At 38.4% G+C, this 23842-nt stretch overlaps 1 protein-coding gene across 1 annotated transcript in view; it reads right to left on the reverse strand.

Annotated features, from left to right (window-relative positions):
• TENM1 (teneurin transmembrane protein 1) overlaps positions 1 to 23842 on the reverse strand; it is a 325742-nt gene that overhangs the window by 243021 nt on the left and 58879 nt on the right. The window contains exon 2 of the mRNA XM_035541547.1: positions 1200 to 1478. Coding sequence (XP_035397440.1) covers positions 1200 to 1416 — 217 coding nt within the window. The 5' untranslated portion in view covers positions 1417 to 1478. The remainder of the gene's footprint in view (positions 1 to 1199; positions 1479 to 23842) is intronic.

Here is a 23842-nt window from a genome sequence, read left to right on the forward strand (position 1 = left end):
TAGCTTGATTCAGAATATCTGCCATAAAACCAGAAAGGCAATAAGAGCTATGTAGCAAAACTATTCTCATTTTTTGCATTAATTTACACATCACAGAGGAAACAATTTTTTCCTTCTTCAAAAACGTATTTGTGATTTGCTTGTCAAAATAAAAAAATTTTAATACTCAGAAAATTTGGGAGAGACTTGGCTGCCCGAGGAGTGGAAGACTTTTTTTTTTTTTTTTTAAGTAAGTACAGAAATTATTAGCTGAGAAATAGTGGCCACACTAAAAAGGATCAATTTAACCACTTCCTTGAAGAGCAGGCAGGGGTTGCTCAGAGGTCTTTTATCTTTAAGGGGACAGACTCTCTGCTTCTGACAAGTACACCAATTCCTAAAAATACTCTTCTTGCACCACCACCCTGCCTGAATTTGTGATGGAGCTAAAGGCAACAGATAAGCCACTTGTCTGTACGAAGTGTGTTAAATGCAGCATATGGGTTACCACAAGAAGAAGTCTATCAGGGAGTGCTGCAGTAAATTCTTCCCATTTCCTTCCACTTTAGTCAGTTTTCAGCCTATATCTGTATCTAAATGGTAGCTTTTCCTAACCTTGGCTGCAACATCAGAAGCTCTCAAATGTTTATTCTAGACCTCTGTCCATATCATGCAAAAGGCTAAAACCAACCAACCAACCAACAAGAACTCAACCACCTGCTTGTTTCTTACAGTACACAATAATTATTTTCAGTTTTACTCAAAGCTTTATATATTTCAGGTTACTTATAAGATTACAGATTTTGTTAAGAGGATTGTTGCATTTGAATTCATTGCAGACATAACGCAGAGATAACCTACAAAATCAAAGTTGATTTTGTACACAAATCCACACAACACATGCAAAGGTAGTAAATAATTGACCAGGCAATGCTAGTGATAAGAGTAGCCACTCCTAAAGAAAAATTTATCTGTAGCTATCACGTGATGGTCTGCTGAATGCCACTTGGTCCATACTGCCACAAAAGCACTTCTACTTGAAAAAAACTCCTATACTTCTAACATTGCAGTATGGTTAAAAAAAATACAGTAAGAAGTGTGTTATCGCCACATGCCTTTGAAAACAAAATGGCTGCTTGCCTGCTGACATTATTATATTGTTTCATAGCGAGTAATCAAAAAGCCATTATTGTAATTAGTAGATAAAATAAATGATTTACCTTGCGTGGATTGGTCAATGGTTTTTCTTTTTCTGCTCTGACTGTTATAATTAAGTCTTAGCTCTTGGCTATATTCATTCAGAGTTTCTCTTGAGTTGTAAGATTGTCTTTGCTTTCTGCCATCTTCACTTTCATCTGAAGAACTTGTGTAAGTTAAATCCACTTCATGTTTAACTTTTGACAGTGGCTGGTAGGGTTTGCAGTCCATCTGCTCCATCTCTTATTAAATAGGCTCAAAGTCATGAAAATGAACAACTGGAAATCCTTAAGGAAATAGTCCTGGGGAAAAAATACAAACAATAATCAGTTTCAGATATCACATATAAATATTTAGCTCTCAAAGACCCAATTTTATTTTTAGTAGATATGAACCAATTAAATTGTATTTATATCACCACAACCAAGGAAAGAATCTGAATATGTCTAATTTTACTGTCTTACTCTTTAAAAATGATATTAAAATAACAATAACTTGAGAAACAAACAGAACCCCCATATCTTAAGTACTATCGCACTACACCAAGCAGTAATTGTGCACAGTTATTGCACAGAGTATGTTACAAAACCACCTATTAGGTATTAAAGCTCGGATGGAACAGTTACTACTTCTCTAAAGAGGTGGATGTTTCATCAAGTGAAAATAACATCTTAATGTCTTTTAAAATATGAAGTATAGAAACCAATAAGTTCATTGTTTTGAAGTACTCTCCTGTAAATAAAATGACATTTAGTGAAGAATAACAGGCTTCACAGTTTAGAAAACCACCAAGACTTAGTAAAAACAAGTATATGCCCCTCTGCTACTCTGCGAGAGCACACAGTAGTTCAGAAGGAGGACATTGCCTTTGCAGATTGTGTGGACATTTCAAGAAGAAGCTTCCGCCCTGCAGCACAACCCCCTTTTTCCTCCACATACCGTCTGAACCCTTACTGACATGGGGGCCACACTGATCCTCAGTGAAACCTTCCAAGATGCAGCTTGCAGTTGGGAATGTCATTGAAATGATATTCAGATCCAACATCATTACAAACAAGTGGGCTGCAGATGCACATGCAACCTATGCACTTGCTCTGCAACCTTGCTTTCATGCAGCTGTTCCTATCTCGCATTTTAATGCCAACTCTGCGATGAGATGACGGGGGTGCATGGAACACCTTTTACAGCAGAAGTACAGTTCACAGACAGTTAGCTCCAGTAAAGCAAGCTTGTATTTTTTTTTTTTTTATTTTAACTGATGCTATTAACTTAGAAAACTAAACATAACAAGAAAGGCAGCTGTAAATATCAATGCTGGAGGACCAAAACCATAGAAGTTTGGAGATTTTGCTTAACGAAAAAGCAATTGCTGACAGCTTTGTAATGATTATAAGATCAGCGGCAGAGAGAGGTAATTTAATGCCTGATCTGGTACCAGCCCAACTGCCCCCAGGTGCACCAGGGACCTGTAACCCCACAAGTCCCCAGCTGCGAGCGTGCTACCTGAAACTCCAAAAGTGACCACAGAAAAAGAGAAAAGAGACAAAAGAGAAACAAAAACATCACAGAAAGCACGTTTTGTCAGAGGACTACAGAGATGAATTTAACTTCTGAAATTGACTGAAGTCTTGGAAAACCACTGATGGCAGCTGTTACTGTGTTCCAGCACAGCAAAAGTTCATCTCCTGCTTGCGTGGGCTCCCAGTGCTTGTGAAAGGATTGGCATCCCGAGCAGGAGTGGCAAAAACACAGTGCATGGAGCAAGGAGGGAATACATAAGGCTTCTGACACAGCAACAGGAGCACAAAAGCCAGGCGTGCTGATCCTGGTGGCATGGCAGAAGGGGAGAGCTCTGCAGTGGGGGCAGTGTGGTGAGCCTGCCCTGCCCTGCTCTTCCACTTGCCATGTGCAGAAAGAGGTTAAAGACGTGGCTTTGCTCAAAACAGACTCTCAGGGAGGTTTATCCAGTTGTTTAACCTGAGATGGAATAGCTCTCCAGAAACAAATGCAACACAGCATCTGAATAAAGAGCTTTAGCATGTATATATTGTACAGATATACGTGTATATATAAAGTTCAGATCTCTTACACAGCAAAGTCGGTTTCAAAGCACCCAAGCCAATTAAAGCTCCTCAAGAGAGAAAAGGAGAACTAAAGAGCCAAGCTGAGCAAGCTGCCTGACTGCCAGAGACAAGCTGGCGGGCAAACGTGCTGGGGTTTCAACAACAAGCTCAAGGTTTTGTGCTCAGGATTGATCGCACTGTATCAAGTTGGTGTTAAGATGCTTTTGTAGACAAGTTCCTACTAAGTGCTATTTGCTTTTCAAAAGCTATTTGCCTAAATAATTCACTGTTATTTGCCAACATTTCCCAAAGAAGTACTTACTTTATGAGTTGCTTTAATACTCTCACCTGCGATAGAAGAGCGCAAAGGTGCCGTGACTTAGAGGCACAGGGTTGGCTTAAAAGATTACCTGATGGCTCTGTAGAGATGATTACTGACAGGGAAAAGCCTCCCCATACATCCTGTCTGACACAACACATGGAAAAGATGCTGGAGAAATCAGGGAAAAATGAGGAGGAATTATAAGGGCCTCTACCAAGAAGATGCAGGAGACGAGAAATTTTGCCATGGAGCAGCAAGCGCGAGGTGCCTCAGACACATGCAGTGCGTCCCTTTTCGGAAAGCACAGCAAACCTGACAAACTGAGCTCATCAGGGGAGTTTTAGAGCACACTGGTGTAAAATAACAACAATACAAAAAAAAAAAAGTCAGAAGGAAGACCAACTGCAGCCTGTCCAGCCAACTTTCCCCTTCCCACCCCACACCAGTGCTACTGGCACCAACAGCCCGGAGCCTCGGGTGTCACAGGAAGCTCTGGCCTCCTTCCACATGACGACTGTGCTTGTGCTTCTTTTAGTTTTCTTTAGGGCATTAATGTGCCATAAAGCCACAACTACCTGGCCTGATGTGAAAGGAGGTGATAAATCATTTGCAAGAGCTGGAAAAATACTTCATAAAATTTTTCAACACAAAATGCTTTTACAAACCAAGAACACGCAGCAAAATACTGACCACGTCTTCAAGCTTTTCCACAGCAAGAGATTCCTTTAAATTTAATGAATGACGGTGAGTTATGGTAAGTTGAATTTAAACACTGGCAATCAAATACTTGACCTTATTCCGTATTTTGTTTGGAGAAAGACAACTCAATAAACAACAACCCAAAATGCTGGAGTAAACCAGGAATTTAAAGAATATTGCCTGGATGTTTACAAGGGTTTCTTCAAATAACTGGCCTTCAAGTAACTAAACAAAACACCCAGCTGATCAATATCAAGTTGACCTTGTCAGCAAAATAATAAAGTCTCATCAAAGCTTACAGTTCCTCTAAGTGACCTTTGTATGAGCGTCTTAATGCTCTCCCCCTCACAGACCACTTTTTTGATCTTTTCATTTGTGTTCTTTCATTGAAATGCTTAACAGAATATTTAACAAAATATAGTTTTTATAAAGATACGTAAACATGTTACACTTAATACATAAAATATAGAAATAATGCATTTATTTAGGCGCTAAAATGCAGATAATACTCAACCATACTTTAAAACAGATCACACAGTTTACAATTAGATTTATGGAATACATAACTGATTTTAATTCCCAATGAAACACTGTTTCCAAAACCATCAAAAAGCTCTATTAGATGGGAGAACACCACATTAAGTCATGGAACTAATACAGATGTGTATATGGATTTACAGTTTTAATGTATGTTTTATGCGTATGTTGTTTTAAACACATGTTGTACGTCTGTTCAGAAATGATTTTCACATTCCACTTGCATTAAAACCCTCTTACATCACCCACCCATTTTCACGTTCTCCGTAGATCAGGATCACAGAATCACAGAATGGTTTGGGTTTGAAGGGACCTTAAAGACCATATAATTCCAGATCCTACTTGCTTAGAAACACAACAAAATCAGGACAGCTGTGGCTTACCAGACAGCCTATGCTGAGGCTGTTTGCACATACTGATCAATAGGTATTTTATGAGAAAACTCAGGGTATGCAGCTATACTGCACAGAAGCTCTGCACTCAAGCACAGCAACGCCACAGAGATCACATCACTTTAACAGGGCTTTGTATAAAATCCCATCAGGATGCTCTGATCGGGTGCCCATTTCATAAGATCTCCATACTGACTACCCATGATCAACCCCGTCAGATCACCAGTGGTATATCCAGATGGCTACCAGTAAAGCCAGACTTATTTAGAGGTCAGGAATAAGAATATGAAGCGCTGTAACCTGTTTTGGCCTCAACTGAGCATTAGGTCCAATACTCACATACTCCAAAATACATAGAATTAAAATGTAATTGCAGTTACGATGCTGAAATATAACCAGGAAAGAGTCATTGTTTGCAACCTAAATTCAGAAGACAGCCTCATGTAATTCCATTTCGCACTCTCAGAGGGCTGTTCTATCAACCCTACCTGCATATTTGCTCAATTCCCTCACACATTTCTTTCCATTCAACATATACTGTTATCTGAAAGTTAGCATTTGCTTATTACATCTTCAGACCACTGATTTCTGAAAATGAACAACTAAGCAGAAATTGCATCGCTGTATCGCTGAAGGCAAAAACAATAGTGCTGTTATTCAGCAAGTCTATTCTGATATATAAAACTATAAAATACAAAAGGCAAAACAAAAGCAAACACTCCTGATATAAATCTTTGAGAAATGCAATACCAAGAAGAAAAACAAACAAACAAACAAACAGCAAAACAACAAAGCAAAACAATCTTGTGACCTTGTGCAGACCATCAATACTATATCCCTCAAATACTTGTTTGGGTATTACAAACAAAGGAAGTCCTTTCATCCTTCAAGTTCTACATTTTACAGAACAGTTATACACATAGAGAAGGATACCAGTCAAAATGGCTGAGCAGCAATAGAGTAGGAACAAATCCGTATCTAGATGGAGTATGAAATTAGACAGCAATAGGAAGACATCTAGAAAGACTATTTAAGTTTGCAGAATGGAAGCAGATATCACTTTTCACTGGAAGAAAAAAAAAGTCATACACTAACCAAGAAAAAGCAATTGAAGCAACCCGCAAACAACTGAAGAAAGACTCAGAGGAACTTAAAAAACAAACAAAACAAAACAAGAAGCAAACAAAATTTACGCAAACGTTCTTAGTGGATTGTAAAATAGAAGCACATCAAAAGATACTTGAAGGCAATGTAATGACATACGAATCACTGAGTATGATGTGGCCAGTATTTCTCTGTGTATAAGAATTGGAAATATTGAGACAATGAAATATTCCTGCCTTAAAGTGGACTACATCAGACATGGAAGTTCAAAAAGCATCTTTCAGGGAAATACCACAGGTTAAAAACGCTCCCTAGAGGGCATGTAGTTTTAATGTATGGGTGGATTACACTTCTCCATACATTTTTATGTCGTGACAGACACAAGAGGGATAAGGTTCATTTTCACATCTAATGGTCTTCATTTAAAATTAGTCAAAGTCTAATTTAATTCTAGTTAACAAGGTGGTTCAGAGAGTTGTTCATTTTATCAAAAATTTCACAGAGAAACCACTAGAGAATAAAATCATAAAGAAGGTAAGTCAGGTTGTGGCAGAATGTGACATACAGCAAGCCTGACAGTGAACTGAGAAGCATACGTTATGGCAGCTACTCAAGTGCAATACCCAACTCTTGGCCAAGACGCGCCCTTCACTTTACTTGGAGAATCACCACTGACTGCAAAATGATACAACTCCCTCATGCTTGCTTTCAGAAACCAGGCCTTTGATGTTAGCAAGCTTAGGTCAATGGGGGTTCAAGCACAAAAGATCAGGCTCTGCTGCCGAGGGATGAAGCACATCCATGACTCAGGGCAATACATCCTGGCCGGGTTCAGAACATCCTCTGAACTCTAAGTCTTTCTGGAAAACTGTGCTTTAGGTAATACAATTCCTGGTCTTACTCCTGCTGAGAACTTTTAATTTCAAATAATGAAATCACCATGAGAAGTGTTGTAAAGTATCTCTGCATCTCGAAGCTTCATCTGGGAATGCTGCAGAATGTGAAGAAAGCCTGTGTTTAAGTAAAACTAACCGAGTGCCTGATGTCTGCTGATGCAGTACAGAACACACAGGAACATCACCTAACGCCTTTGCAACTTTCTAACTACTTCCTAACTGTAAAGCAGGGATGATACAGGGAAAGAGGTAAAGGAAGTTTACCCTGTATGAGAGTGTAGGTTGAGTTCATGGCATCAGTATTTCTATATGGATTCTGCAAAAGTCATTTTTCACTCCAGGGAGTAAAAAACATATGTATGGTCAAGGTTGTATTTTCTTAGTAAAAGATGTTTTAAAATGAGACTAGAATTGAAGAAAGGGTCATTCCCTTTCACATTCAAGTATGCTTGGGACAGCTAAGCTTTCTGCCACCACACCAGGATATTTCCAATATACACCAGACACTTGTTTGTACTGAACGTATCCAGATGAAGTAATAAAATTCTCCTCAGTGGAAGCTCTGGTTGCTCTCCACTGCCATGGTTACTGTTTTGCAGTCAAGGGCAAAATTTTGCATTTTTAAAACATGAAATTAGGAGACTCCTTTTAATAACTGAGTTCTATGAAAATATAGTTTCACTTGGATTTATTCTGAACTACAGGTTAAAAAAAATAATATTTTTTAGTGTGTATAAATATAATCTATATACATTATATACACATGCACATACTATGCAAGTGCTATAATTTCTCTAACAACAGAACACAATAAACTGCAGTGTACATGTACTTATGTGTATGCCAGTAGAAGAAATGGCATCTTAACTTAGTAAACAAGTATTGTCTTTTGTGAGGCATGCTGTTTTAAAATACACAGACATAGAGGAAATATTGTATTCATTTACATGTGACAAGAAAAACGGAATTGTTTTTTGGCTATTTGATGATAACGAAAATTGTATGGCCATCAAATTGAGATAATTATTGCTGTGTCTCTTTTCCAACTGTGTGCTTAATTAAGAAGACCCAGTAAGCCCTAATTAGCAACAATGTAATTTTTAAAACCCAATTTAGTATCTGTGAGATTACAAAAACTGAAAATAACATGTTCCATTCAGATATTATTAATTTCTTGAGATACCAATTTAAATTTTGTAGTATAATAAGGTCAGCGCATGAGAATAATTTACAATGCATCAATACCATGGACCATCTAAGAAAACAATTAAAGCATTAGATTGTTTGTCACTGATATTAGTTGCCTTGGCAATGGTGTTTGAAATATCAAGCTGAGAATTTTGTCTCCATTCCCATTTTTCCTGTTTTAAATTAGAATAAGGAAAGAAGCCTTCATTGAGCAGACAGACATATTCACCAGAGTACTTATGAACATATCAAAGCACAAGGCCATGTTTAAACATCATCATACCTGATGAAACAAAAGCTTTGATCAGTTGACAACTCAGTGAACAAAAGCACAAAAAGGGAATTTTACTGGTAGAGGTTATTTCTTTCTGGCACTGTTCTTATGTTTTCTTTCTCCTGTCTAAGAAAGATCCTACAAGACGTCATGGAACATTGCAGGGGGCCTCAGCAATTTTCTTTCCCGCTTAAAGAACTGAAAAAACCTACCAAACAAAAATCTCTGAAACAAAATGCTGAAGGCTCCCAACCCAATTTTGCCAACGGGACACAGTATCTTAAATATTATCAGAATCTCTGTAGTCTTGCTTACTCCTCAGCTTTGTTGTGGCTTGCTCATATCATTGACAGTGTTTTGGGGAAGGAACTGCTTCTTCATTTATTTTTGCTGCATTAGGACTTCAAGGATTTCTAGAAGCAGCACTGATTTAGTGTCAGGTTTGTTTCCAGTATAGCCTAAAATGTCAGAGCACTTAGATTAGGCATGTGATCTACACTTTAATGTCTAGCAAGTATACAAATATTCAAACAAGTTATCACAGCAGCTGTGTAAGAATAGTGGTAGCTTCATAAGTAGTTCACTACACACAGAAAATTAATTTTTCACTCTTTTCCGAAATACTTGGTTTTCTTAACTTTTGCTCTTCTAACTCTAGGAAGAAATGCCATGAATTATTGTGCAGTTCTGACATCATCTAAGTTAAAGCTTAAAAAGCTATTCAGGCATTTGAAGTGTATATATATATATATATATATATACATCCGCACCACCTTCATTTGAAGTATCACTCTGGTTGCTATTTGCATGCCTGACACCATCATGCCTGTGAACTCATCTTACTGCTCCTTTTCTTCTTGCTTTGATGTCTGCCAAAGTATTCAGTGTCTTCAAGTGCCACGGTTCTGACAAGCAGACCCTCCCAATGGACTTGTACAATATAGTGTGACTACCAGAAGTGCTATTATTTGAGCTGGTGTCAGATCGATTTTCCTCCTGTTCATGATAATGCTATGATCTTGCAGGGTTGAAATTACTGCTGATTTATGCCTTGACGCAACCCCTCGAGAACTGGCTTGTATCAGCATGTCACCTATGAAAAGGTACATTTGAATCCTCTGAGATCTTTTGAGTGGAACCTTTGTTCTCATTTCAATAGAGAATCTTTTGTAATGCATGTTTGCTAGAAATTTCTCCTGCAAGTACCGAGTGTCTTCTGTAGTGCAAACTGGAAATATATTATGCTTCTATCCATTTTTACCACTTGTAAGTGTTGGAGTCTTCTTGGCAGAGACAAATTTAAGATAAGTTCTCCATCCACAACCTTATGCTTTTTGCAAATTGATTATACTATTTTCTTCAGCACTTCACGAAGCGCAGTAAAATGTTCTGCTGGCCCTGGAGAGTAGGAACATTCCCCATCTTTGTGTCTAAAGGTTCACCTCCACAAGGAAATGTCACAGACTAAAAACATACAATTATGCCTCCTGTATTCTTGTGCAATTCAATCCCTTTATGTCACGGCATTCTTTTATTTGGACTTAAGAATAGGAAATAATTTCCTCTGTTACTTGAACATTATTCACATTTTTACATATTCTGCCTTTTAACATTATGGACATTTTTAGCTTTCTCACTACAAGTAGCCCCTTACCTGCATCTTAGTAAGCATTGTTTTCCATAAAATGTAGCATCTCTTCAGGAAAAAATCATTAACAGATATACAATGATTTCATTTTTAAATAACTAACCTTGCAAATTGCAATTGAAATCTTCTCACCTGTTTTTAAAATCAGTTTCTGAAATCTTATTTTTATTTTTTTTTCTTTCCTGTTGGTAGAGCTAATTTAGCTAAACTAAGTTTTTTCTTTTTGTGTTCAACTTTACCTCCATGATGGAAGACAGAAGACAGACATGGGGACGCAGCCATTTTTCTTATGGCTTTATGAACATCTTGGCCATTTATTTCCATACTAAAGTACAATAACACACTAGGGAAAACATTTTAGGTATATAAAGATACAATGCTTATTCAGACAGAAGTTCAATGTTGAACATGAATTTGCTCAACTATCTGTGAAAAATACACTGCAACTGCATTAAAGCACAAGCAAGTTAAAAAAAAATAAATTCCTCAGCCTCACTAGAAACTGGTCATTTCCACTCAGAAATACTTCTTCAAACCAGGTGGCTGTTGTATTTACTAAACCATCACTACATAAAGCACCTTCTCAGTGGGGCCTCTTAACACTTCTAGACAGGATAAAAAGCTTTTCAGTGAGGAGTTACTGGCCAATTCCTGTTTGCCATGTCTTTTTTTCAGTATAGGTGCTGCTCATATGGATATTGCCCTTTCTCCGAATTTAGGCACCACTATCAACAATAGGCTTTTCAAGAACACTAGAGGAGGGACTGAGGGCCACAAACTGTTTGGAAACTGGTATTCTGCAACAACTAATTTTGATGAACTTCCAAAAACACAGTTAATAGCCTCTGTGTCCCCAGGGACAACCCCAGGAGAGCAGGATGACCACAACCACCTAGGTCCACCAGCTAGGAGGAATGAATCTGTGCCACTCTTCGCTTGTTGAAATAAGCTCTCAAAAATCTGAGCTACTTAAGGCCGTGTATCATATACCTGATACACAAGTATCTCCGGTGATTACCCTGCCACAGCACTTGCAAGAACACATTCTCCTCAGCCCTCACGTAACCACTCCATTTAGCTCAGCTTGCTTTCTTCAGTTGAAGAATCATATGAAGAAAAAGGAAAAAAGGAAGAAACAGACGTATGTGGCTTTTATCTGTTGCCTTTACACATATCTATGCATACACACATACATACACACACACAGATGTGTGTGTGTGTATATATATATATATATATATATGTACACACGCTAGCAGCCTTTAAAAAAAAATCAGAACCATTATCCCTGCCTTAATATTAGGATCTGCTGTTGTCTTGGTGAATCATTTTTCCTTGGGGACGTTGTGTGGATAACAATTCAGCTCCTGTTAATTTTATTTACATTGGGAAAAGTAGGAGGATTGTAATAGACGTTTAATGTGAAGCTCTGTTTCTTTCATGAGCAAGTAAAATGTCACTTCCCTTTCCCAAAGCACCAAGAGGCTCCTTTTACTGTCACAGAACACAATTATATGTTAGGGCTCTGCTGTCTCTTTCCAGCCAACAAGGCAAGAAAATGACCTTTCTTTAACCTATGGCTGAATTGCATTACATTCAGTTCAGTGAACATCCTTTTTTATATTCTCCTGTATCAAGTGCCTTCTTACTGAGGTTAGGAGATGGGCACCTGCCTTTCACAACTGCCAGTGATCTCATGCTTTCCAAAAAAACCCTTTCCTTTCAGGAGGGATGTTTACTCTCATCCCACCCTTCATTCCCTGTTTTGCAGTGTTTGTAAATACCTGAAAATGTTCAGAGCTGGTAAGAAGCCTCTGCCAGCAGGATGTGGTTACTGGCTGCTGCTCTAAAAGGTCAGGAAGAAACAGCCCATGTACACTTACTCCACATCTTGCAGTGGTCTTGTGCAGGATAATGGTGCCCTGAGAGTCCCCACGTTCCTCCTCCACTCTGCAAACTGCACGTCTTATCCGCCCTGTTTTATGGGTAGCTCGGTAGGGAAAGGAAAGAGATGGTCCCCACTACACAGGTATCTCAGCTGCGCTTGGGTTTACGTGCATAAAGTGCTTGGGGAAGCAGAAGAAAGTAACTGTGACATTAATGAAGTAAGCCACTGCTGATCTGCACAAGAGAGCAAGTCAACAGCAAAGGATTTGTGAACATGATGCTGAATGACAAATATCATTGCTGAAGAAAATTGCACTGTACAGCTGTAATGGAGTGTGCTGCTAGAAAATTAAGAAAGTTCAGAGACAAAAGAACACCGCAGAAATTATTATATATACACAGAGCTTGAGTCACAAGTAGCCACAGAAATAAGCTGCCCTAGAAAAGCACTCAGCATCAGTAGATCTGCAGAGAATTCCCTGCCTCACATGTTGTAAATATTCATGTTAATGCTTCTAGGTGAGCAGGAGCTCGAAGGTTCGGCAATTTGGCATGTGACAAGAAGTTTTCTGTCAACTGTTATTAAGGATGACTCAGATTAATCTCCCCTCTGCCTAAGAAGGAAGGTTGTGTAGCTTAAGGACACCTTCCTAAACGTTACCATTTTACCAACACGCTGTTTGTTATGTTAACACTGCAGGCACTATTAACACGAAGGTAAAATGTGACTGCAGATGCCAAAGGAGACAGGCCAGTGACATGCATTGCATCAATCTCGGGAAGAACTCTGGCCTCTTACAAGCTGAGCCCTCAGTTACTGTGATTGCACTGCACTGAAAACAAACGGGGGGAAGCAAACGCTCAAAGTAAGATGAAATGGTCATTTCTTGTTCCCTAGCAAAAGACATCTCGGTATATAGTAGAAAGACCAAACGAAGTCCTGTGCCTGCATCTGGAATCACTCCATGCCCAAGTAATGCTGCTTTGTGAAATGCCTGGGGCTACACATAGCTAGGGCATTCCCAGAATCCCATGAATAGGAACATCGGTCTACATCAGCAATACAAGGAATACTTGCATGTGAGATGGATGTCCTATGCCAACCTTTAAAAGGACAAAACTTTTTTTTTTTTTTTTAAGTGAAAATACAATGCAGAATTGTCTAAACATTTGCCTACATCAACATCTTTACCTGTCAAGATGATTTTCTTTGAAAATTGATACTGGCTTTGGAATTTGATGTAAATTAAGGTTAAAGATCTCCATTATCAAAAACAGGGAAAAAAAAGAGAGAAATAACTGCATTAATTCCTTTTAAGATGACCTAATAAAATACAGGCTTTATGGCCACCTACAGTACACTGTATAATTATGGAATAAAGATGCACTGTCCATAATAAACAAAACAACCAAACAAAAAACCCACCAAACCCCACCACTGTAGATGCAATCTGTTTCCTAAAAGCACAGGTCTGAATATGCTCCTAGAGCGCGAGTCCTGTCACTGCATTCCCTTAGTAAACATCTGGCTCTCAAAGGGTGTGTTTTGTTAATAGTTTTTACAAACACACGTATATTTTTGGCTTCAAAAATAGTACAAGTAGAATTGTTTTAATCTATGCAAATTTTTACTCTCTAGGGAAAAAAAATGCAGAAATTCCTCCCACACATAGAATCTAGTTATATTTTTATATCTCGGCTTTATAGAATTACATGGAACACAAACCTGCAGGCTGAACACTAAACATTAGCATGAAATTTGCTACTAAAGCAATCATTAAAGGGTCTATTTCTCATTTCAGCTCCAACAATTCCCAACCCCATTATTAACAGACTTCTAGCTAAGCTTTGATCAGGACTGGAGACCTAATCATAGTTAAGATACACACAAAAGAAACCCTTATTCTTTGCTGGTACATACAGCTCTTACAACAGCTGACTTTGAACTACGCGTGGTGAAGATGTCTCCAGAAATAAACAAGGATAGAAACGAAGAGGCTCTGATTCTGCGCTGCTCTGTGGTGCTCTTCTGAGAACAGCAGGATCCGGTCCCTGGGTGGACATCCCAGCCAGAGCACTCTGAAGGAACAGCAGTTATCTTTCCAGTGGCTTCAGCTGATCTGTATTTAGGGAATGAGAGCATTCCCTAAATGAACGTGATAGAGTGAGTATCATATCTACAAAAAGAATGCAATAGTCAACTTATTACTGGAAACAGCTGAATAGCTGGAGGAAGGAAACCTTGTTTAGCACGGAGAACTGCTGAGAATGAATAACCATTTCCATCCAGCTCTTGTCAAACAGCACAGCACAGCACCAACCTAATTCTGCCCATCTCTCACTCAAAGTCCTGCTAGTAAGTGAAATGCATTGGGATTTTTTCTTGCCTGAAACGAACTCGGGTATAAAGTCTAAGTATTTAAAACAACTTTGCAGAATTCATCCTCTTTTGCTATGTCAGCATTCTCAGCCCAATAATCATTATTAAGTATGTGCTATGTTTGTCAGCAAAAAATGTCTACGGGAAAGAACAAAGTAGAAACTTTATACTTTTCTTTCCTCTTGTGTTTCAGTTTTATTACTTTTTAAAAAAAAAAAAAAAAACACAATAAAAAGCAAACAAATGAGTTCAGTTAGTGTTATTGCTAACCACTGAACATTTGGTAAGCAGACAATTATTATACTCCATGTGACATACTGAAAAATACTGCTCTTTGGTTAGACTTGTTTAAATACAATGTATGCTTTAATAAAAACAGAAACACAACAACTCCTGTTCCAGACTACATTGTAAACTACATATTTGTAACCTCCTCACATCCACTGGTTTATTACTTGATAGTTTTACAATTTATGATTGGAAAAACGAGCTCACTAAAATTACAAACGTATACTGTACAGTAAAGGTCATCCTTAGCATTACCGTCTTAATATTGAAAAATTAAGTATGAGCAAATGCAGAGAAACTCCTGGAGCTGCAATATTCACCACCTTACTGACTTTGGAAGTTAGAGGCACGTTTCCTTTTGCTGGGAGCCTGTGCCAGTATGGAGCGTGCGTGCTCTGAACTCTGTCGGGAACTGCGCTGACGCACAGCAGCATAATTGAGCTCAGCCTCCAACTGCACGTGTTTAGCAATGTAATGTGATTTCTTCTGTTCAAGTTAGAGGGCTAAGATAACCATTACAAAAGCACTGAAACACTGACAAAACCTGTCTTATTAGCAGTTTGAGCGGGTCCATTTTACAACCACAGATGTTTGCAGGCTGAACTACTTCAATAGCTTGACTTCAAACCATCTTAAGCTGTATTTCAGCTCAAAAGTAATTTGGATAACAAACAGCATTAGTTGAGTTTGGAATTAAAAATCCTCCTTAATCTATTTGTGACAAGGGAAGGAAAAGAGAAGTTCATATTCTAGTGAAGGCGTGGGGCACACAAGATGTTAAAAAGTGAATTCGGAATTTATACATTATTAGGATAACATCCAAATGCTGGAGATCTCAAATTAATCAGCTGACCAAAACACTGAGTAAATTTATCTCCCTGATGAGTTTAAACAAAAAAGTAAACAGGAGAAATTGAATACTTATAGCATAAATAGCCAGAGTGAAATGTGGAAGGTAATCAACATTATCATATTTACTGAAAGTTAAAGACTTAAATTAGTGAGTACCATGTGTTTATCTACCTAATTTCAGCTTGCTAACAATCTAGCCCAATCATCATTTTCCACATCAAATGGTTATGAGAAGTAGTCAATAAATGTTTAATAATGAACAAACACCTTTTTACATCAGACAAGCAACAAAACCATCACCTTTTTACATCAACAAAACCAAACCAAAACCAAAACAAACACCTTTTTACATCAGAACAAACAACCAAGACATAACACAACATACAGTTTCATTAGCTTCACACACAAAAAAGGAAAACGAGTCTGCGTGGGATACTGCTGCTTATAATAATGAATAATATTTTATCATAAAATTGTGTTGTTTGCATGGAAATGATAAGAAAGCAATGGTAATGGCCATTTAGTGATCTCTGAGTGGCTGATTTTAATAGTATTAGTTTGGATTTTAGCTAATGAATATTAATTTTATTATCACAAATGTAACTGATAAACTGAGAAAAAACATTTGTAAAAGTTATCTTACGCATTTAAGCATCATGCAAATATTGAAGCACTCTGAGAAGTATCCTGCTCAGAAAGCACGAACCAATAGAGAAAAAGCATAAGAAATGATGACAAAATCTGGAGAAATCTGTCACTGCCACACACACGCAGCTGACTCCCACTGCCAGGGCCTTTACCATGGGGACACTGGTACTGCGCAGCCTGTATCGTGGTCCCTTTTACCAGGTCTCTATTATTCCAAAAACATCATTAAAGAAATAAAGAACAGTTCTCCCAACTGCCAGTTTTTCAGTTCAGCACCCACTCCTCTCAATTCCCAACCGGTGTAAGACTATTTCTGATTGAGTCACGTTAAGCGCTGAACTCCACGGTTGGTTTAGATTGTGTAATTCAGAGCTCTGTCAGCAGGATTAGGCTGATCTCAGCACAGATGCACAAATTCCTAAGAAGTTAAGGTCTCCTAGATTTAAAATAAATAAATAAGGAAGCCCAAGTTAATCATCAGGAACAGCCTAACCAGATTAAGGTTGTGAACTCTGGACTACCACAGTGTTTTCCAGCAGCTCAGCAAGCTTAATCCACAAGCGGATAATACGATACAAAGCATTGCTATTAAATATTCCCTTGGAAGACACTAAACCTATCATTTCGGTAGTGGAAACAAATATCTTTGTGAAATCTAATAAGAGATTTAACCACGATCTTTAAGCAAGCTATCAAGGGCTACAACTGTTGCCATGTTAATCCTTTTTCATTCCGCAAACATATTTCTTTGGGTATTCAAGCTCAGTGTCACTTGAAATAAGATAACTAAATATTTCACTGGGAATATATTAAAGTCTTCCCTTCTTACAGCAACTTGAACTAACAATTAATTTAAGAAACTACATTTCAGCACCCACATTTCCAAGACAGGCCAATTATCAAGGGCACAAAACTGTTCCTCCTCTGCCATGGACAGTTTGTGATTCACGCAAATTTCTCCAGAATTTCATGCTCCATTCTGCATCTCTCCTTTCATCCCGAAGATACCATAACCCCTTTCCTCCCACTTCACAGAAGGGTGCTCTGCCTTTGAGACTGCTGATACGACACCGAGGTCTGACCACAGGTCTGTTCAAGGTCTGACAATTCGCAACTATACAACAGATTTTTCAAAAGTATGTGCATGAAATGTCACCTGTCACATATTACCAAGGAATGCTAAATTTTTCCACTTATTTTTATGGGTAACAGTAAATTATAATGCTGTATATTCCTAATAAACAAAATCAATTCCCTGAACAAGCTGTGTTAGAAGCCTAACAACTTCGGGGCATACAAGTAGCAAGGTTTCCCACTACCGCATCCACAAACCATAAGACAAGACTCAATGTAAAAATATCGTTAGTGCCCAACAAAAGAATTCTTTCCATGTTAACTCCTCCTCGAGTCACTTTCTGTGAAACGTAACGTTACTTTAAAAAAAATATCCTTACTCATCTTTATCCATACTGATTAATACTGGGATGAAATAGTACAGAATCATTTCAAAATACCATTTCATTACAAGTGGCTTAGTGTACACCAAGTGTGATGTAACTTAGATTGCCTAATCAGCAAAGGTCATCCCCATAGTCTAATCTTACTGGGTACGTTCTACTTGTCAGTTAAGCTTGGATGAACACACACAGTTAACAGATTGAGCAAGGCCTATCAACTCTTGACAAATGAGAGATAGATAAGGCCATACAGTTCTCATGAACTGTGGATTTTGACATGCCGGTACCTGTACAACAAACAGTTCACATCGTCATGTAGAAATTAAACCTCTGCCATATGATTCAACTCAGTCTGCAGCTAAAAAGCTGCAAATTACAAATAATCACAAATGCAAGGCCATTCTAATACGTGACATTTGCCATACAAATAAAGATTTAGGGCCACCTAAGTAGTCCAAAGCTATTTACCCATCTATTTTACAATGAATACACAAAATCATACTTCCCTGAACTGAACCTCTTTCACCCACAGGTTTATTTTTTGTAGCTCTTTACCTAAAAACCTAGAAGTGTTCTTCCCAGTGCTGCTCTCGTGTTCCTCATTTGGCTTTCTATGCCAATGCATGCTCTAAGTGCCTTCCTGTTCGCGCTCAGCCCAACTGCTGGTACAGTGCCTGTAGATAGCTCAAACAGCTGCATGCTGCTACACAACGTGTTCAGAACAAGTGCTAACGTTCCACATTTTAGCTACCATACTCTATAATAGAGGTTAATTTTTGCTTATGCTTCACCTGAAAGAGTGACAGGAACTCTTGTCTACCAGCCCTGAGATTTACCTCAGCCCCCTGCAGAAAAGCATTAAAATTTCATGGCACTGAAAAAAGCTAATCAGACCATTCATGCATAATTCTGCTCAATTTACAATGAAATAAACTCTGTCTTGAGAACATGCAATTTTGGAATAGAAACGGATAATCTTTGAAGGCTTCAGAGTTTGCATTTTGATATTTGGATATTGCAAAATACGCGGTAGTCATTGTTCCTAAAGTACTCTTAGAAACAATGCAGTCCTCCCACCACAAAGTTCAGGGGAAGGAAAACACTCACATGTGGCTGTGTTTTCCTACTCCCTAACCTGGAGACATCCTTAAACACAGAGCCCCAGGTGACAGGAAAAAGAAAGCAAGGCAGTAACAGAGAGGTATCATGGTCGCTGTTTCCCCAGAGGGCTTTTTAGAGAGGAATTGTCAAATAAAAGTAGTATTTAATATAAAGTTGAAAAGGTTTACGATGCTACTATCCGAGAACTGTTCTGGGACAGACTTCTCCCAGGACTGATCCCTTGGCAAGCAGAGATCTTTATGGACAGCAGGACAAGGGCTGCTGCTTTTCTGTCTGCACCTCCCCGAGCAGAAATACCATGCTAATGCCACACTCACACAGTGAGCCTGAAGCTTCTGGAAACATTAGACCTATCGTACCCACACCACACAGTCAATCCATGCACATGCCATGAATCCAGCATCTTCAGATGCGTCAGGCTTGCCCGCTGCACAAACCCCCTGCCTGGGACATGTGCTGGAGGCTTGTACATGCACAGCAGAAGCATCAAGGATTCCCCAGTGAAACCAAACAAAATTTCTGCAAAGAAATGCATGTGTATTTGGAGGTAAGGGCTATGCAAACAATACTGCATCGGTCATTTTTTTTTTCTGACTGTAAGAGAGTACTCACATTCTCCCATTCATTTTTCACAGAAATGCTCTGAGTATTGGACAACTTCTGATTAATTTTCCTTTGCTTTCCAAAAAAAAAAAAAACCACAAAAAAAACATTTTTCTTTTGAACAAAACAATCCTCTCAAACAGGAATGTAAATTAACCAACTTCTTATTCTCCAACACTACTCCATAGACCAATGCAATTATCAGATTTAATGCCAATGGGTATTTATTATCCAAATAAATTTGTATCAATTAATGGAGAACAACTTGACTCTGCACACATTTTCGAAGTACAGCTCAAGCTGTACATACATTTATAAATCTTGTCTCAATTTATTTAACTGGTTATTTCACTGTTCAAATCGTTCCTATGAAAATTACATAGATAAGCTTGAGATGTGCACACCAGACACATTCACTCCTTCGTTCATCAAAGAGATGCCACTGACAATGGGCTCATACATCTAAGTTATGTAAAAGCATCAGCAGCTTTAGATTTCTTTGATAATGTTTATCCTCTCTTGATTTCTGAAGAGCGCCCATCACTTTATAGCCCCGTGCCATTACCAGAGCCTCTAAGAGCTACTCTTCTTAACAGTACTCTCAGTTCCTTTGCCAGTCTCACCAGTAGGAGGAGACCTGAGTTATATTGGAAAAAAAAACATACCCTGAACATCTGTGTGAAGTCTGAATTTCCAACAATAGGTGGCAATACTGTTGTGTGACATATGAAGCATACATGTTTACGTGCATGCACACGTCCAGACATTTTCTACCCCACTATGCCATTTTTTTGATACCGTGCTTCATTTTTTTTCTTTCAAATGTTACCCAATGCCATTTTTCAACACCATACAAGTAAAAACTGTCTGGTTTGAATGCTTTTTACAGAACAGATGGATCATCATGACACTTTATTTTAGTAATTCTCCCTGACAAACAGCAAACCACACCAGTCGGGCTAGGAGGCAACACGTGAATTGGTATATGGTCAGCTGGGTAATGTGTAGCACGACTGCTCCATGGGAATCTGAAGATTTTTCAGGCAGACTGAAGAGTTCTTCCTGGCCCTGGCGGAGCCGACCTGGCTGTGGGGGCACAGGTGGGATTTCAGGGGTCCAAATATATCTCAAATTGCAGTGGAATGCAGAAAAAGTCCAATTTCTGAACAGAAAACTTTAAACACGGCTCTTCTTTTAGTGCTTCTCAGGTTGAATCTCAAATCCAAAGGTGCACTGGAAGGGCACCGTGCCAGTTGGGGGTGTAAAATTGCTGCTTTATGGAAAAAGCCCCTAAGGTAGCATCAGGGCATGGGATTTACTGGAGATCAGAGACCAGCTGTGGGAAACCAGAAAGGGAACCTGTCCCCTGACCCTGCTCCTGCCTTGCCAGAGCTCCCAGGAACACGCAGGGGCCACCTCACCCCTCACACCTTGCTCTCCGGCCAGTAAACTGCACCCTCTGCTTGTGCCCTGACACCTTCACAGCAGCTCACCATCCCTCAGCACAATGTGCTAATTAATTCTCTTTCCAAATGATATATATATTTTTTTAATTTTATCAGACCAAACATGAATAGCACTTTAAAGCCTAGTGCTGCTAAACCTACATTTCTGTATATGCTGTTGGTCTATAGACTAAAGCTAAAGCTTCAAAGAGACAGGATTATACAATGAGATAGCAGCTCAACACACATAGATATTCTTTTGTTATTTTCTGAACTACATTCATCTTCTTTTTCAGCAGGAACTTTTTCTTTTTTTTTAACTAAAGAAAAATCCAACGGTGTATTCCCAACTGATAAGAAACGAATTTGGGTGTCAGTGCAACAGGAAAGCTGTAGAAATTTTGATAAAAGCTCTTTCTGGGCAAAAAAAAAAGAAAAGGCATCAAAGAGGTTATGTCGGACAGTGTTTCAGATACCATGGTTACAGCTGACCAGAGAAGGAGGCTTTCTGTACTACTTACTGATACTGATACTCCATTAATTTTCAGTTTAACAGCAATGTCACATGCTGGCTAAGGTTCAAATATGATAAAAGAGTCATATAAATGAAAGAGAGGTACAGATTACTTAGATAACATTAAAAGCGGTATCATAATTTAAACTACTTCTAATATTATGAGGACAGTTAAAATCCATCAGGACTAACATCTGAATATTGTAAAACTCATGCATTCACACCCATACATACAAGTATATCTCGACACACACATGCCTAGACCCACAACCCAATTTTTGTCTCAAGTGCTGTTTCTGCAGTGCTGCAAAACTCTCATATGGGAGAAATGCTTTTGTTCTAAGACAATGCAATAAGACTGAATAAACGTTTTAACTGATACCATAATGCAAACATCTCCAGACTAAATCACTAAACCTCAAAACACACATATGTGCATACAGCAGCAATATTGCTGGTCAGCTTTAAAATCGGGGTGAAGGAGGGTGTTATTTCTAACTGTCAGTGATCTGCTCAACCCCATTTCCATCTGGTGAGAAATATTTTGTTTGTTCCTTTCAAAAATGCCACCAAATTTAAGTCTTTCCTCTGTCTGTTCTCCTTTTTCACTTGTTTTGTAAACACGGATACGTATGATACACATACTGAGATGGCAGCATTAGCTGGCCATCGGGCCGCCGTCTTTATTGAAGTTATTTCCATGTTTGCAAATAATGAAAAATGATGGCTCTAGGACAGCAATTGTGATACTTTGTGAAAACAAAGCTTTGGTAAAACACATCTGTCACAGGGAAGCCATAGGGGTTTTTTGCAGTCAGTTTGCAAAGTTCTCGTATTCCTTGCAGAATCTATTCAGATTTATTCAGTTTTAGTATGGCCATTTGTTTTTTTTTTTTTTTGCCTCCTAGGCAAAACAGCCAGCCAAAAACCAGCCTGTAGAATAAAAAACACATCTACATTTTCCCCACAGGACTTATTTGTGTTCTCGTGCACCCCACCTTCCAGCATAGGCAGACTGACCTATCTAGTTATTCCTGACCAGAAAGCTATCAGTGGTAACTTATCAACAACACCTAGTAACAACCTATTAAAGTGACCCTACCGGATTATCATTCATGAAGGGCTAGTAAATTCACCATAAACTTACAAATATTTTCCCCATCTTATTTCTTGACTGCAGAGTGAGAATTATGCATTATCCAGTTATGAAAAACATCATTAGTACCCATTCAGCAACTCTCAAAGAACTACACGTAGTTCAGAGGTGTCACGGTAAAAATAAAAATATTCCTCTATACAAAACATTTACAGAGGTGAACCACATCCACGAGGTGACTGCAAACTAGTCACTATTTTACAAAAGAATCCAAAGTTTTCTAAGCGTGCCATAAATCTACATAATGTCTTAACTGCTAGACTTTCCTTTTTATCTTTGATTTACCTGAAAATGCATAAAATAACGTATCACTAGACAGCTCTTTATTGGCTATCCACCTGAAGGTGCTCAGGAGAGTTAGCCTAGCAAAAAGATAGCAGTAATTTACAGTCAATAAAAAGACTCAATAAATTGATCATCTTTTTTCAGAGTGACCCAGGAACTAATCAGATGTGCTAAGCCTCCATTTCTGCAGGTCTGCTAACACACATTTCAGGATGGGATGAAGATGGGCAAAACAATTCTGCAGAAAATCTGCTATTAAGACCAGGCTTGTGTAAAATATACAGAAGCACTAAAAATACAGGTGAAACACTCACATACATACAACCGAAAGCAGGCACAGAGAACAGCTCTAGAAATAAAACAGTGATTAGAATATCTTGACATAAACAGAAGTGTAAAGAATAATCACCTTAAAATACCACATGCTCATATTTACTCTTACAAAATGAAGACTCAAGCTCTTGGAACAGAAGACAATATTCACAGTCCTAACTCCAGTAAAATTTCTTACAGAAATGCCATCAACGATCCTGCTATATAAACTCAGATTTTGCAAACAAAGACAAGTCTCTTGGAAAAAAAAAACAGATATGAAACATGACAACATTTCTATGCAGATTCTAATATACTGATTTGATTTTATCCTGACATAACTGAGCTGCCCTCTTGTTCCTTTTCAATTTGATTAATCTAGCAAGATCTGCCTGTTTAGAAATAATCACAGCTAGATTTCAATTGATGCACCTTGCATGCCAGATTGTCAGAGCACTAAAAATTTAATTGATAATAAAGATAATATCATTGCCTTGCATTTATATAGCACCTTTCATGGTGAAAGATCCCAGAGGCACTGTTGACTTACAGGTACCACCAGGGTGGAAATGTGATTGCTGTTTGCTGCCATGC

The sequence above is a fragment of the Cygnus atratus genome, chromosome 13 (genome assembly GCF_013377495.2).
Source record: "Cygnus atratus isolate AKBS03 ecotype Queensland, Australia chromosome 13, CAtr_DNAZoo_HiC_assembly, whole genome shotgun sequence".
Classification (NCBI taxonomy): domain Eukaryota; kingdom Metazoa; phylum Chordata; class Aves; order Anseriformes; family Anatidae; genus Cygnus; species Cygnus atratus.